The following is a 17963-nucleotide window of genomic DNA, read 5'->3' as shown; positions in this document are numbered from 1 at the left end:
AAGAGCTGCCATAATTTCTGCACAGCACTTTATGGGGGTTTGGCCACTGCCAAACTGTAACCAAGAACTGTTAACCACCCCATGGGAGATCATACTTCTGAGCAAAACTTGCTCAGCTGTAATGAATGCTTCACAAACTATGGCATCAGGATCCTTTCCCCCAAAACCCCAGCTCCTCTGTATTTTATGGATAGGAACTGTCCTTGCAGCCCATCCTTACATCCTCCTGGTCTGTAACTCTGCTAGCTCCCGCATCATACCCACTCCCACCTCTGTATCATGACCTTAATTTCACTCAACCTGCATCCATTCTCTCCTCTTCATAATCTCCCTCTTCCTCTGGTGCATCTCCTGCTCCTAATCCACTCCTCCACATCTATGTGTGGTGCTCACAACTTCCTCTGCCTGTGGCCAAAATGAGCACATGTGCGCCACATTCATATTCCATGTGTCTATTGCTTCTCCCTCCCACCCATTAGCCATCCTTCTCCAATCTTGCATCCAACTCTCTGCCAACTTCCTCCCCTCGCCCAGCTCATTGACATGAGCCCTCTACCCAGTCAAGCTGCAGTGCTGCTGGGGGTGTAGTCGCCATGGACATGGGTGTATGTGTACTCTATCTCTGACGAAGGAATTGTCCAAAATTAACAAAATTATGAGACATTTTATGTATCTATCTACAACTCAGCAATTCAGCTATTTGTTGAGTTGTTACATTTGCTACTTAAATTACTGTATTCATATACCTCCAAGACTTTTCATTACCATATTCCTATTGAGTTTGGATTTTAAAATTGCCTATCATGAAAGCCTTACTCAAATTTTATAACCTGACAATGAGATATGGTGTTATGTCTATAATGTTTAAATGTAACTTCAGTTGCTCCTGTGTATGTCAGAGTTTTAACAGTGAGTCATAGAAGGGATTAAATATTAAAATTGTACTATCAGACTCTTTTTTTCCATTAGGATTTTACTGACAGTAATCCCTTCAAACAGTGTTTGAACGGAGAGGTTGAATAATGTTAGTTACAAAAAATTAATGAAAAAAGTACTTCACCGTGAGAGGCATTTTCAATTGTCTGTTTCCTTCTTGCTGTGAGTATTTTTGTGTCACTATAGAAGAGAGAAAAAACATCTAAATGGTACTTCATGATTTAATTTTCTGTTATTTATTTGATGTTTCCCAGTATGCATAAGAGGACAAATGTTTAGTTAAAATGCCTTTGCAATTATTTTATTCTAAGATTAGGACAGTTTGTCATAGCAAAAGGTTACATTTTCATAGTTTCAAATATGATATTGGAATGTTACATGTATTTTATTGATTTAGTCTTTCATAGCACATAATATTCCAGATTTTTCTGTTTGTCATTAGCAATATTTCTCTTTTATTTTGCAGGAACATATGTCTACACTGGAGGTGGTGAGGGAGTTTTAGTGAAGTGGTCCCTAGATGCCTCACAGCAGCGCAGTTTCTTGCCACGATTACCAGCCTCTATCGCCCACATTTCATTATCTTCAGATAACAGATGTATAGGCATTTCAACAGATGATAATGGTAAAACATTGCAGAGTTGTCAGAATTTATTTACCCTGCTTTGAATTAAAAAGGTTTTATACACAAGAAGTAGCTACACACATTTGAATGTTGACTGAATATTTAATTTTGAGGTTTCATGTCATTTATAGATGTACAACTCTAAAATTTTGTTCACTATTTTGCTAAGGATTCTTTGAAAAACAATTTAAAGGTCACTTCCGCAAATTCCACATTTAGTACCAGGAAGTTGAATAATAGAATGTGATTGAGCTTCTTACAAAATTTTACATAAAAATATACTGCAAATGTTTCAATTCTAAAACTGAAATTCAAATTTTGTTGTTTCTTTCATTTTCCAGCAATTCAAATAATTGATCCCCAGTTCAAACATTTATCTGTCGTTCAACATTTTACATGGGGAGTTAGGCCTGTGGCTACTGCTCCTGGAAGACCTGGACCTCTCTTCCCAGCCAGGTTAACAAGGGATCCTCGCACACAGTCCTTGGTACTTAATGGACGCACAGGGCACTTACAGTTTTTCTCAGTGCACTCAAAAACACTGCTATACAATGTATGTATGCAAATTATAAATGCAAAATTATTATAATTACTAACCATTTTTAACAAGTATACATCTTTTGATACAGCATATTTCGTACATATATAATTTAATAAAACTATTGAGCAAAATTTGTAGTTAATGACACATTTTGAAAAAAAGTATTAGCACCTTCAATGCAGAATATAGTTATGTCAGGCAGTTATCAGATTTTGTCTGTCTGCAGATTATGCTAATGTCATAAGTGTATTGTACAATGTAAATAGTAATGGAAAAACACAGAAACAACTTGCTACTGTGTGTATTTCAAATACTAAAAGTAATGAAACCATTAACAGTGCTACCTTCTTTGTATATTCAATGTATTAAATTTAATGTTTGAGAAGCTTTTTATAGGCAAATGTATGATAGAGCTGAATTCTTCTGCATTTATCAGCAAGGAATCAGATTTAGCTAGACTGTGCTAAACGGAGAGCTAGTTGAAGGCCCAAGTGACACATGCCGCCAAGCTCAGAGATGCCATATCTGCTAAATTTCTGTCTAGGGCATATCACAATTAGTGGTGGCTGTTTGGGTCGCCGGGCTGAGAGGGGAGCCAGAGATGCCCAAATAGAAGATCTGTATGAACTGTATATCACAATTAGTAACGGAGACTGACATAGATGAAAGTGTACAACGGAAAAGAGGGGGGCAAGCCAAGTGTTAAGTTGCTTGTGTATAAAATGTTCTTGAACAGGTCCTGGCTAAATGTGTTCCCAAGACACTTCTTAGCACAGCTGGCAGTAGCCTATTTACAGCAAAGTATATCTCTGAATAATTAGAAAAGAACTTACTTTGTATCTTTATCCCTAGTGAAATTGATACCTGTAGCCATAGCTAGAGCATAGTTATGATGATGATGATGATGATGATGATGATGATTCACAAAAATGTTAATCATTCACAGTCCATTGATTACATGAAATATAAAGGTCTTTTTCAGATGAGATTTTAGGAATAGCTTGAAAAGAATCTTTTCCTACCACTGAAGGTATTTTACTTACTCATATAAGATATGGTTTATGTTTGTTATGGAGACTGTGTGAGAATATATAAAATACAAACTGGTAGTTGCAAGATTAGCATTTCTGAAAAAGTGAAATTTTGTAACATCATATATATATTTAAAGCCGAATATTTTTAGCATGGTGTAGCAGTCAGGAACTGAAAAAATTATATTAAATTTCTGCCTTCAGTTGCATAAGCAAAGAAACTTTACCTAGGTTTCGGCTGTAATAATGTAGCCTTCTTTAGAAATGTCACAATATAAAATTAAAATTAAAACATGCCAGATATTGGCTTTATCAGACTTAAATTGTTAGTAATACAGTACATAGTCATAAGACTGCGTCACTTTTACTAATGTTTTTCCAATAGGCCACACAAATGGGCCAGACATGTGGACCGCGGTCACTGAGTTAGGACGCGGTCTTATGAATATGTACTGTAGTAGCAACATTTTAAGTTTAATAAGACCAATATCTGGCATGTTTTAATTTTATATTGTGACATTTCTGAAGAAAGCTACATCATTATAGCCGAAACCTAGGTAAAGTTTCTTTGCTTATCCAACTGGAAGCTAAAATTTAATATAATTAATAAATTTAAGTATTAGAAAGTCTTTCTATGATGGTATTTGTCTTGAGCTTAGCCTCATATGGAAGTGAAACATGGACAATAAACAGTTCAGACAAGAAGAAAATACAATTTTGAAAGGTGATGCTACAGAAGAATACTGAGAATTGGATTGAGTAGATCAGATAACTAATGAAGAGGTACTGAATCTAATTAAAGGGAAAAAAACTTAAGGCACAACTGGACTAAAACAAGGTATTGGGTGATAGAACTCATCCTGAGATATCAAAGAATCATCATTTTGGTGATGTTAGGCAGGGAATGTGTGTGTTTTGGGAGGGGGGAGTAAAAGTTGTAGAGGAGATCAAGGCTTGACTACTATAAGTGGGTTCAAATGTATTTAGGTTGTGGGGATTGTCCAGAGATGAAAAGATTTGCACAGGATAGACTATCATGGAGAACTTCCTTAAGCCAGCCTTGTAATAGAAGATCACATGTGATTGTAAGAAATTAGACATTTACTTTTGTTGACAGAAACTCAGCGAAGCAAATGTGCATAGTTTAAGGAAAATGTTTGCTTTCATCATTCAAATGACATTTCACTTTATTGCGATGACTATGGAGAATGAACAAGGCGTAAAATTAATACTAAAATATACATTATTAAAAAATTATCATAACAACTATGCTACAGGAACTGTTATAAATATATAGTGTTATAAATATATAGTGTGTGAACAAAAAATTTTTACATGTTGTTCACTATATTTGTATGAATATGTATTGGAAATGATCTGTGAGGAGACAGTCATTACATTTCAGTATTAGACACAGGATGAGAGAAAGGCAGAGCATATCTTACAGAATAATAAAACATGGCAAGCTGTGCTATGAGACTATGGTAACATACTGAGTAAAGGGGAATTTGTATGTAACTAGGTGATTATTGGAATCAGTTGAGACTCCCAAGGGAATGGCCCAATCCGACCTGTAGGAAACCACCCTGAAATTTTTTATACAGGTAGAATACAATGAAAGAAACACTCTGGCAAAAATTTAGCTGCTAAGATGCACTGCAAGTATTTTTTAAAAAAAAATGTTGAAGTTACTTTTTTTATTTGCATGAAGAACCACTTATGACAGCAGTCTGTACAGCCCTTTGTGCCTAGCACACGGTTGGCAATGACAAGACAGCATAGCACTGTGTAGTTCTAAAATCAGGAGTGACACAATCGAATTTGAAGCAGCTAAACCATACCATAAATGTCACTTATCATTAATGTTTTGAATAGGAGGCATCATTAATGTTTTGAATAGAAGGCAGTTTGTACCAACAGCTAAACTGTTGCAAAGGTGACTGGCATAGGAAAATAAATCAAGGCAGTGTTTGATCTTACGTTACAGAAGACTTCCATTAATAGTGACTTTAAATTATTGAAATGAATTATTTCTTACCCACCTATAATTTTATAACAGTTCCTGTAGCGTAGTTCTTATGATAATTTTTGAATAATGTATATTTTAGTATTAATTTTATGCCTTGTTCATTCTCCATAGTCATCGCAATAAAGTGAAATGTCATTTGAATGATGAAAGCAAACATTTTCCTTAAACTATGCACATTTGACAAAAGAAAAATTAATGCTTTCAGGTACATCACAGTAATAATTACTGGTTTTGTTTAGACAAATTGCAGTGGAGTAAGAAATTATACTGACCAGTGCTATACTCTTTCTGTTGCACACCAAGCGTACTTAAAGCAGTTAATAAAATGCGCTGATGCAAACTGTTAATTCACAAATGCTGAAGTTTAAGAATACTATTCTCCTGCTAGACCTCAGATGTCACAGAGCCGTTGAAAATTATATTGCCCGAGAATTCCCTGAAAAATTCTTTCCACAGACAAAAAAATTCTTTATTGAGAATAACATTGGTTGTTCTAGGTGGAATCTGAATTGCATCAACAGTTTTTCATAGTCCTCCTGAAAGATAGAGGTAGCATTGTTCCAGGCCAGGTGTTCAACAAAAGCAGTTAATTAATTTCTACAACTAGTTAGAAACCATTTTGAATAAAATGTTACAAATTATTCTTTCCAACTTTTCCACATTTGGTAGGTTGATTATAAGATTTTTGTCTCTAAAAAGTCCCTGAAGACTGATGTAAAGTTGCAGAAACAATAATCCATTCATGTGTGTCACTGTCTTTGTTGTATATGAATGTATCATAGCATTAATCAATAGCAAAACAGACCCTGTCCTTCTTCACTTCAAAATAATAAACTACTGTTTGCTTGCAGTTCTTTCAAGAAACCTGACTGATTAGCATTAGACACAGCAGATTAGGGATACAGCAAGCTTCGTCTTCATATAAGCTATGAATTAATGACATCTCTTCTATACTTTTACTTGAAATAATTTCTGTTGTTTTGTGACTTCCTGTACTGTATGATTTCTTGAATCTACTTAACCAGGTCAAAAAAGACTTGAAGTCGACAGTGTTCATCTCAATTGCAACTCATAGGGCCCAGTCTCGTAGGTTTCCATCAGTAATGGTGCATTGCCCCTCATGAGCAACTTTACGTGGTTCACATCTCTAGAAAACATCTCTAAAGTACTGTTATTCATCCTATTTATTCAAGTTTAACCGTTTATGTTGGTTATTAACGAGACTCCGTTATGCTTTCCTTAAACCCCATGTTAATTGTAAATTGCGCAATAGAATTCCTATCTTGAAGTGTCCTAACATTGAATCATAAGGTGGAAAATTGTAATAATCCCAGTATATAACTATCCATTAAATCAATAGAGTAAATTGGGGAACTGGAAGGAACTATGTGCCCCTTTAAATAAAAATACAAATGAAACATAAACTGATTGTTTATTACATTAAACAATTGCAAACTGGAAGGAACTATGTGCCCCTTTAAATAAAAATACAAATGAAACATAAACTGATTGTTTATTACATTAAACAATTGCAAAGTGTTGACATCAACATTATACAAAAAACAAAGTTAATTGATGATGACAACTCACAAGTGGAGGTATGACTACCATATCCTAGCTGCACATTAAATCATTAATCCAATACAGCCCAATGATTGATTTGGAGACTCCATTGGTCGACTAAATACCACATCAAACGATACTAAGGTATGAATTGGGTTTAGTGGAGCTGTGGCAACGGTATGCTTGTTGTCTAAACGTTAACCCTCATCTAGTGAGCTGTGCTGCTGCGTTGTGTCATCAATCTGCTGTGATGGTTAGATAGAGGACTTTGATCATAGTAGGGAATCAGATTCTTGCTCATCAGGACTCGGGTGCCTCCAAGCACTACCATATCTTGAAGCAGTGACCTGTTTCCATCAACCTTTAAACTAAATATGTCCCTTTTTCTTCCACCAGCTCTTGATTCGGCAGTTTGCGTCAATCTGGCCACATAAGCTGATCAGGTAAAATGTTGCTCTTTTTCATCAGTAGTATGTCAATGCTACATATAACAAATCCACTGGCTGGAAAGTTGTCAGTCATGGTCCAATCAGAGCACATGTTTCTCACTAGTTTGTGCTAGAAACGACTGACTGACACCAGCCAGCAATGGGCAGATCACAGCAATGTCAAACATTTCTGAATTTCCTGACGCCAAACTAACATGACGTGCCCTCTGCGAGATCTCTGTTCTCACTATGGTTTGCCCCAACATTCCAAGACTTGTACTTTTTTGCCATAAACTGTTGTGTCCCAGCAAACACTTCAGACTGTTGTGTTAGGCCATCTAAAGAAGTGAGCCGTGCCACAGGCTGCAGACCCTGACTTAGTGAAAAGGACTGATAGATTCTGTTGTGAGCTTCTGTCGGTGGCCACCTGACATTCCCAAGCCAGCACAAAGCTTTGAGTGCCCACAACACACCTGCCGCATTCAGAGCAATGTGTGGGCTGTGCATTCACAGACTGGAAATATTAGCCCCTGTGCCAATGTACACTGAAATTTTATAAAATACTCTTACCTGTGATAAATCAGCTTAATGAGACTTAAAGAAGATGAAACTAAAGTGTCCTGCCTATCACCAGTCGTGAGAAGGGTCAGATAAATTTAGTATAAATGGAAGGAGGCAAGCCAGATGGCTTGTAACCTTACAAAGTAACACTGTTTTTGCACACTACTTAACATTAAGTGCTAAACAGAATGAATATTAATTCAGTTGTATCTCCATTGTCAACTCTTATGCTGCCTCAGAAGCAACTGTCAATTATTATGCATATTAAATGAGTTGTAAATTTGAGTGAACAGTAACTATAGACAATTGTTTCAGAGAAACTATCAACGAAAACTGAAATTCACTTTACAAACTATGATTGTGCCGAGTTGGGTTATCTCTTTACTGATGCATTCTAAACCAAGGATATGCACCTGCCATCAGAGGTATGCATCAAGCCTGCACAACTTGCCATGGACCACAGCCATGTCTGCTGGGTGAGCCTTGACTTACACAGCCTCTGCTGGGTGAGCCTTGACTTACACAGCCTGGACCACAGCCATGTCTGCTGGGTGAGCCTTGACTTACACAGCCTGGTCAGCTGGGCGAGCCGCACAGGGGTCCACTGGGCCGAGTGGTGTCCTGCCAGGACCCGAGTCCACCCAGGCATCAGTGCGGCTTGGCTGCTTGTCACGTCGTGTTCCTGACAGGCACCACACTGTAGCGGGCATAGAACGAAATCTTTGTGGCCTATGTGCAGGTAGTTTTTCACTTTGCACAGTATTTACTGAAACCGTACTTAACCTCCGGTGTTACATTAAAATAACTGATGGCTGAAACATCAGGAACAAGATGGATGTTTAAATCTCCACCATTGCCTGTAATTGTTAAATAAACTTATTGCTACGTGTGTGGAAAAAACTATAATAAAATCTCGCCTTTATCCCCTACATTGGGCCCCCATCAGTGAAAATTGTGAGAATAATGGGGAAAAACAACACCAACCAATTTTTCGACCACCTCCAGAAACAGAAGAGTAACTGGGCTCAGTGGAGCACAAATTGCAACTACAAGTTCCTGGTATATATAGTATACAGTGTGAATGTGGCCTCCAGTACATTGGTCAAACACAACGCTGCATCTCGCAATGCTGCCAGGAACACATTAGAAGTGTACAGCTGGGGCACAAGGAAAAATCGGACGTGGCAGAACATAGCCTCGATGAGGGACACACCTTCCAATTTGAAGAAACGAAAATGCTTTGCCAAGTCAGTGGCTTCTGGGAGAGCATCATCAATGAATCAATCTTGTCAACAGAGACAATGGCTACCATTTAAGTTCGGTGTGGAACCCTGCAATAGCAGCTATAAGCCAGGACCATGCTCAGCTGCTAACACTTCCTGATTCTAAGATAGACTAATGCAGCAGATGGCTGGTGTCACCCGGGCCCTGCACAGTTGTATAGAACAGTGTAGAAGGAATAGTTGTCGTATATAATGTGACAACAGTTCTCTAGGACATTTTCACATTTGCCCCCGGACTGGTAATGAATGTAACCTTCAAGAGATGGGTTATAAATATCCCTAATTTTCTTATGTTGGTACAGTTTCATCCCGTACATTTGTAGCACTTTTATCCAACAAACAGGAACTCTGCAACAAACAGAGTTCAATTTTCACTCTGCAGCTCCGACGATACTGAACGTGTAAAAAAAAGAGTAAAATAATGCCTTTCATTGTACATGTCTGTCCATCTGTCAGTGGTACATGTGGACGAACCATCTTCGCATATTCTGCAACACTTGGTGGACAACAGCCACACAGTATTTGTCTGCTATTTCTTTTTCATGGTGAGAAATTATTGTAGGGTGAGGAAGCTCGTCTCTTCCACGTGCAGCAGGGTACTATGCTTCTATTTCTGGCAATGTTTGTGCAAGAAGTAGAAAGCCTTTTCCTGCCCCTTTGATGAATGGCCACATCTCTCTTGTGCACATTGTTACACACTTCTCCAGGACAATGTATTTAGCTATGCCGGAAGGTTGCCACTACTGTTGATCTGACTATTAGGAGAAGCTTTGCAGTTATTCAAGTGTTGCAACAGGGTCCACAAGTTTTCCTACATGTGACAGCAAGCTCCACTTGCTTTCAGTATGGCGAAGGATTAGACCACTGACCACATAGAAAACTTATAAAATTGTACTGCGAAAGACCTTGTTTGTGGAAAATCACCCACAAACGTTACATGAAGAATATAAAAAGTGGTGTGTATGAAGAGATTGTTGAAACATTTCTAGACAAGAAAAAACTTAACTACAACACATCAAGTTTCATAAAAGAGCACAGAAATTTAGCGGCTTTAGAAGGTAGTGGAAAAAAGAAAGGATGAATTGTATAAAACAATAAAAAGTTGCTTGTACTATGTTCATTACTGCATTACACATTACTGTGTTCCATTCATTATTTTACATTATGAGTTACTTTTCTTCATAAAGGCTCCAAGAACAGCATTTTCCTAGCATATAAAACCTTCAAGATTCTCATAGGAGTGCAGACGATTCAGACAGCTATTCTGCTCACGTGTGACCCACCATTCCTGCCTTCCCAGCACTGTCTGTTTCCCTATTACACCGAGCCCTGTTGACACCGAGGCTCAGCTGGGTACCTGAACAAGCCATGGGCCTCGACGGTGCATCATGGCTCGCGCACTCGTTCCTGGTACAGCTGAGCTTTGACTGCCCGCGATGCAGACAGCAATACGCAGTGGTCAGCCACCGCCGGGCTTGTTAAGAGCTATGAATTTGGCAATTTTACACTTTTTTTAGATACTTGCAGTGCATCTTAGCTTGTAGTGCTTATATTTTGATATGGTCTTTCTTTGGGTATATTCTTGTAGATACAAAATTTCAGGGAATGTGTAAACAAGTCGGATTGGGCCAATCTCTTGTAATACTTTTGTTCACTATTCACAAGCATTCAACAAGACGTTGCAAAGTTGAATGCTGACTACATATATTTGCTGTTTAACACCAGCTAATTTTTGTGCATATTCCTAACTCCCAGAAATTATGCTTACCACATTTTCTGCTCAGATAGTGCTGCATACTTCACCCTTGCCCCCTGCTGGATTTTATGTTAATAACTTAAGGCACTAACTTTGTGTCACTGAACTCTTTCTTTCATACTTTGAAAATGCTATATGCAGTTTTGAGTCAAAAGAAATGTTTATAATTGATATTTATCTTGGAGATATCTTCAGTGTACCATATTACGACTTTTTGTTGGCTACAGCATGTACATACTTACGCAGAAAGACGACCTGTGTTTATGAACTGCTGTAGTTTGGGACCTACAAACAGCTTTATTTTTGTGTTTGATGTGATTTATTTGTAGCATTCCAGTCATTCTGTTAAATTTACATTATTTCAATGTTGCAAATTCTCATCTGTCCTAATCTCAAAATATTTGTAGCTTGATGTTACAGGACAGAACTATCTAACTCAGGAACGAGGTGAAGTTATAGTTAATACAGAAGTAATTAAGGTTGCCTTCAGTTCTGCTGGAGATTGGCTTGCAACAGTGGAGCAGAGAGACGACAATGAAATCAGCCCTGAGTTGCGCCTAAAATTCTGGATTTATGACAGCACTAAGCAGACGTAAGTTGAGCTTAGTCTTTACAGATCAGTTGTCTGCTATTTATGAGTTGCAGTAATCACCTATATGTGTCTTATTTTCAGGTATTCATTGAACACTGCAATAGAACTGCCTCATAAGAGTACTGTCTATGCCTTAGAATTCCAACCATCGGCAATCTCTAACCGCTTGTTGGCTGTTACTACTGGTGATGACCAAAAGTTTCGAATTTGGGGACTTACAGAAAATTCAAGCTTATACAGTAAGTTATTTACAGCAGCTGAGTATTGCATGATTAATAGCATTTTAAGTCCTCAAATGCATTTAAGAAAACTAAAATACATTTTTTGTAAAATGAACAACTAAAAGCAATTTTCACAGTTGTTTGGGAAGATTGCAGTTGTATGCTTATTATTCAACATTAATATAACCTGTTCTCTGTATTAAAATTAATATAATGTAAGTTAATAAACATTTGTAGTGGAAAATGTTATTGTTAATTCTAATAGTATGTAAAATATTGGGGGGGGGGGGGGGTGACTGGATATCAGTAGATGAACAGTTTACTACAGGTTTGTTCTTGTGCTTCAATGAATAGGAAATGAAACAGAGGCTACAAAAAACTATGAAGAAGTTGCCAAAATCAACTGTGTTATTGAACTGGGTGGTCAAGTTGGCCCTTGGATGCAATTCTGTTGGGGGAGGGAGGGGGCGGCAAGAAACTACAATTTGGTGAGAAGTGCTCAGATTGCAAAAGCTCAGAAGTAGCTGCCAAAATCAGCCACATTACTTAACAGGGTGGTCAAGTTGGTCCTAGTCTGCAGTTTTGTAGTGATCATTCTCCTGAGTGTGTAGAATCATACTCATGTCTAACTCTGTTTATTGGGTACAGTAAACTTAGGGGCTGGTGACGCTGTTACTGCACGATGGAATAACAAGTGTTAGACAGATGTGTGGCACAGGTTTTGAAACCGTGATTTTTCATGCTAAAGATATGTTGCATATAAGACAAGTATTGTAAAGAATTGTGACAAGAATATGAATTGCCCTGCCACTGGGTGCATGCCACGTAAATTTCTGAAATGTGATGAAGCATAGCCCTTTCATAGCCAAATGTAAGTTAGAAAGTATGATTACCCTGATAACGCTGAAGTAGATATGCAGATAATTGTATCCATTAGCACTCTGTATGTGTCTGCCTTTTTTGTAAGTCATACTATATTCAGTGGAGAATGTCAGCTATGTGCCTCTTTCTTTAACCCTCTTAAACTGTCAGGAAATAATTTCTAAGGTCTTCTAAGCAAAACACAATAATGAAGGAAACAAAGAAGAATCGGAAGTAACAAATCTTAAGACAGACTTGGCCTAATGTGCAACTGAATGCCAAGCACATATTAATAGTTTTAGTGGTCCAAAGTGAGTAGTGGCACTATGGTTAGAGTTGGTGGAGCGGCGGGTTTGTGTAGATGATGGTGCTGACCAGGGTTGGTTAGAAAAACTGTGCTGAAAGGTATAACATCTCTTGTTCAGTCTTGAGCTACAACGTTAAAGTGCGGCAATACCTCCGGATATGCCTTTAGCAAGTGCTTGGTCTATCAGAGGTGCCATTGATGTGCAAAGGTCACTGTGGCAGGTTGCCCATTTGACTTCTGTGTCCTGCTTTTCTGACACTGTTTGCCCCACTCGGCAGCACGTGCCGGACTTAGCACAATGTGGCCCTGAGTGAGCAGTGCTGATAACACAAATGTCTGCTGAATTCTCATAAGCATCCACCACTACCAGGTTAGAAGCTCGCCCTGGTGCAGATGGATGGTGGCAGTACCGCCCTGGCTGCAAACCACTGCCCTCCAAAACAGGAGTTTGGTTGCTACTGTGGATCCTGGGAATGGCTCATCCATAGTCCATAGGTGTGGCCTTAGAAAACTGTATTGATATAGTGAAAGTGGCTACCCAGACCAGCATCGGCTACTGGGTGGTCCATAACGTGAGGGAGACTTGCATGAATCCGATGTCACAGGGGATGATGCCAGACTGTGCATAACTATGCTATAGTCAAGGATATTTGTTGTGATTAATGGCACACTTGTTGTGCCAATACATAGCTTCCGGTCATATATGGATCAACACCTTTGTGTCGCATTTGTGTAAAAATACTCTGCAGGCCGTTTTGTAGTTGCATTGCCATGTTACCACAATGGTGCGGCTCAGCCCTCCCGCCTTATGGTGTATAAATAGGTTCGCTTGTGAAATTATGAAATTACTTATCAGTGCCTCTGCGTGTGCCCCCTTGCCTCACATACTGTTGCAATGGAGCTATGTCTCAGGCGGTAAGGCCCAAAATTAGTGATGACATTCCAGTAGCTGAGCAACAGCAAATGTCTATCGCACTTGTCCTTTCGAACAATCCAGCTTAACATTGCCTGTTTAAACTGGTGTGCTTCATAATGCTTCCAGTAGTAACAGACAGCTGACACTGTCATTAGAGTGTTTTGTTCTACAAAAATATTTTAAGTTTCTTAAAAAGGAAAAAATAATAAAGTGGCAAGGCTCACCAAAATAATTCAGTCCACATATATTGTCAAGCGTTGGGTAGCACCAGTATTTATTAACAGTGTTAATAACAAGCAAAGGAAGAATTACTTTTCATGTTGCAACCCATTTGCACAGATACGTTCATTGCAAATAAAGAGAAACTGTGCTTTTATGCTTTTCAGCGGACTTAAAAAAATGTTGTAAATTGTACAAAAATGTAAATAGTGGAAGACTGTGTTTGAAGCACTTACACAAGTTTTACATTTCGTGAATACATTGGTAATTCATACTTTTTGGAGAAAAATGCAAAATTATAGTTCTTTTCCGTTTCTTCTTGTCAATGGTGATTATTCATTAAAAATTTAGCAGAAGTCTGGAAGTGTTTACAAGACCTGGACATATGTTTCAGATGGTATGTAACATCAAACAGTTGTCAAGAAGTATACCTAACTTCAAATCATAAAACTTGCTACATCGGATGCTAACAATAATTTTTATAAGAAAATTCACTACTGTTTGTAAAAAGTGAAACACTCAGAAGCAGTGGTCTGCAGCATGCCATGATTAGAGCAAGTGTAGAACAGCAGAATCATAACAAGTTACATAAAAGGCAGGGAGTGGCATGCAGGTAAGCCCAACAGCACCCTATTTTGTGTGACTGGACAGGTCAATGTTACACAGTGCTTAGTCAGGGTGGAACCATCATATGAAATGAAAAAGTATAATCAAGTGCCACTATGCCTCACTGACAACACAGGATGGAATATCGGCAGGAGAGTGTGTTTGAACGGGGCAGAATGATCGATCTGCAGGAGGTGGGTCTGTCATTTCATGACATTGCAGCTTGCACAGGCACACTGCGTCACCAGTGAGATGTATGTGGAACCAGTGGAGGGAAGAAGGCCATACACAGCACTGACAAGGTACTGGATAACGCAGTGAGACCATAGTGCGAGATGACCACCATCTTGTCTGCTTGGCTGTAATGGTCAGAACAGCTTTGTCCATAGTGTTGGTGTGAAGTTGGAGCACCACAGCAGGTGCGGACAAGCCTGTGTCAACGGTTTGATGCTTTCTTCTGCGGGTTGGCTGGTGGCATGCGTGCCATTGCTTCTTCTTCGTGTGACCAGGACGTGCCAGTGTCAAACACTGCAATGGGCACATGAACACCGACACTTACTTGCTGAGTGGAAAAATGTAGTGTCTTCGGACGAGTCCCTCTTCAACTTGTCTTACAGTTATGGAAACATACATGTTCAACACTGCCATGCTGAACACAGTTGGGTGGACTGTATTGTTGAGTGGCATAGTGGACAAATGACGAGTGATTATTTGAGGCACCATTGCCTGTAACTCACAATCTTACTTCCTGCATCTTGAGGGTAATCTGTGATGATTTGAGGTGCAATTCCCTATCACTCGTCATCTCTCCTCCTACATCTTGAGGGCAATGTGAACAGCTACCTTTACATCAGGGAGGTTTTACAGCCCAAGGCACTGCCCCTCCTGCAGACCGTTCCACATGCCATATTTCAGCAGGATAACACCCTGCCGCACACGACGAGCGGTGTTCAAGCCTTAGCCTTTTTCAAAGAATTATGGGTATCACTGCTCCCCTGACATGCTTGTTCACCTGACATAATGTCCATTGAACATGTCTGGGCTGTAGTTGGTCATCATCTTGCTCATTCAGGTCCTCCTGCAGAGACAGTTGATGCTTTGTGGATGTTCCTGCAAACCAAGTGGCAGAGTATTCCTCAGCAGCAAACTCAGTTGCTGTTTGATTCCATACCACAACCTCTAGTGACTGTGATTGCAGCACATGGTGGCACTACACCTGTACTAAATTTTCAGTCACAGTTCATGTACAGGTCTGTAATGCTAATCATTTGTTTAGTGTTATGCCCCTAACCAGTGGAATTAATTTCAGTGTGATCACATCTCTTGGTCTTGGTTTTCACTTCTTCTGAACAGTAGTGTAAGTAAAATACAAAATAGCAGCTGACAAACATGATATTGGTGGATTAGATAAGGTGGCAGACACAGTGACAGAATATATTCTGCAAACATCATCACGAAGTTAAATATACATGTGTACATAGATATGTGGATACAAGGGGCGATCAAAAAGTTTCTGTAGCGTATATGCAATGCAGCATGACTGATATGGGTGTATAAGCACTGATATGTAGGGAAAGGATAAGTGCGGCAATTGTGTATTTCTGACATATGTGCTAACTGTGGAAATGCGAACTATGGCAACATTATTACCAAATGTATCCATGCAGGACAACATGCTGTTGTTCTCTTCCTGGCTGCCGAATTACAAATACCATTAGACATCCATCAGAAGATGATGAGTATGTATGGGGGCAGCATGTCTGTCAAAAACAACCATTCCAGAATGGTGCAACATGCTGCTGCTTTATGATAATGCATGTCCCCATATTGCAAATGTCGTAATGCAGAAGTTATGCTACCTCAAGTGGGAGACACTTGAGCACCTGCGCTGTAGTCCCAATCTCTCCCCATGCGATTATCGTACCTTTGGCCCCCTTAAGAAAGGCTGTGGAGGATTGACAATTCCAATTGGATGAGGATTTGTAGCTGGCAGTTACGGACTTCTTTAAGCTGTAGGATGTGGTGTTTTACCAAATGGCTATCTTCAACTTGGCTCAGTGGGATGACTGGCCTCAAAGCTCATGGCAGTTTTGCCTGATTGGCATATCAGCCTTTGAACAGAAACTTTTTGATTGCCCCTTGTATGATTCTGTAGGACATGACAATGAGTGAAATGAATAGTTAAGTTTTAACGGGGCTGTAGGTTTCACCCTAAAAAAGACCTCAGAAATTGGGACGTATTAAAAAAAGTGCCAAAAATGTGTGGCGGTTATGTCTGTATTTGAATTGTTTAGGCTTCGCTATTATTTCCCAATGTAACCAGCATTTCAGAAATTGCAACATGTTCTGAAAATCTGTATACCATACATCACTGGACTATATTTCCCTGCAAATCAGAGTGAATACTTTTTTTTATTGAAATATTTGCCAACAATTCCCATGTAGTTCAAATTTTTGAATTCGGTAACTCGTGTACAATCAACAGTATTCTAAGCATTGTTATTGTTGGGTTGGCATTTTTAGGAGACAAAGTGCTAGAGGTGCAAATTGTTCCAACTTTTAATGACTTCTACTGATTCAGAACTGTGGAGTCAGTTTATTGTGTAATGTTTGTAAACACTACTAGAAAGCCAATAATAACACTGTTTCATTACATCTAAATATAAGGAAATTTATAAATATGATAACACAAAAGCATGGGGAATTCACCATTTCCAGTGTAGAGTTTTCAAAGGGACCTATAAAAAATGTTCTAAACAGTGAAAAATGTTAATTCTGGGAATATAAAAGCGGACTTATACTTCTGTAATGTATGTACTTTTTGTCACATTTGACAATTTGTAACAAAATACTGGCATAATTGCCATTCGTCACACACAGGACGTAATTTTTTACTGAAGATTGTGCCCAAAAAGTATGTTACTGCTATGTTTGGCTATACTTGAGTAATCAAATTGACAGCCAGTTTGGTAATGGACGAACGACAGACCTGAGCTGAGATAGAGGCAAATACAGACTGATGCAGTCCTCATCAAGTTGCTGAGAGTACCACTTTTGTTCCATCTCTCTCTCTCTCTCTCTCTCTCTCTCTCTCTCTCTCTCTCTCCCTCCCCCCCCCCCCCCTCCCTCTGTAAATATTCAACAATCCCAATCGTAAGCACTAAGTTACAGAGATTTTTTGTAATACACTGGTGCACTTAATGTTGTTTACAGTCTAAGGAAAGATATCAGTACACAGTTAACTCAGGTAAAACACAAACATTTTGTTAATTAAGGAACAACTTATTTTCCATGGATTGTCACAGATGTGATAGTGCTTGGTTGTTTGACACTTGGTGATTGAATTGTTTAAAGTATGAAGCAGCCAAATAGCAACTGTGATGTGAGGCAATGCTGGTGTGACAAGTCCACCCCAATGATTCGTATGAATAGGTACACTGTTCAGAGTCAAAGTTTTAACAGTGTTTACTGTACAACAACGTTACATT

General features: G+C 38.8%; 1 protein-coding gene across 1 annotated transcript in view; it reads left to right on the top strand.

Annotated features, from left to right (window-relative positions):
- The window catches only part of LOC126356155 (WD repeat-containing protein 75-like), a 209767-nt gene that overhangs the window by 24099 nt on the left and 167705 nt on the right, over window positions 1–17963 (top strand). The window contains exons 6-9 of the mRNA XM_050006899.1: window positions 1403–1561; window positions 1903–2114; window positions 11161–11345; window positions 11427–11584. Coding sequence (XP_049862856.1) covers window positions 1403–1561; window positions 1903–2114; window positions 11161–11345; window positions 11427–11584 — 714 coding nt within the window. The remainder of the gene's footprint in view (window positions 1–1402; window positions 1562–1902; window positions 2115–11160; window positions 11346–11426; window positions 11585–17963) is intronic.

The sequence above is a fragment of the Schistocerca gregaria genome, chromosome 3, assembly GCF_023897955.1.
Source record: "Schistocerca gregaria isolate iqSchGreg1 chromosome 3, iqSchGreg1.2, whole genome shotgun sequence".
Taxonomy (NCBI): Eukaryota; Metazoa; Arthropoda; class Insecta; order Orthoptera; family Acrididae; genus Schistocerca; species Schistocerca gregaria.
Note: the sequence above shows the minus strand (reverse complement) of the source record. Positions and strands in the feature narration are given on the sequence as shown.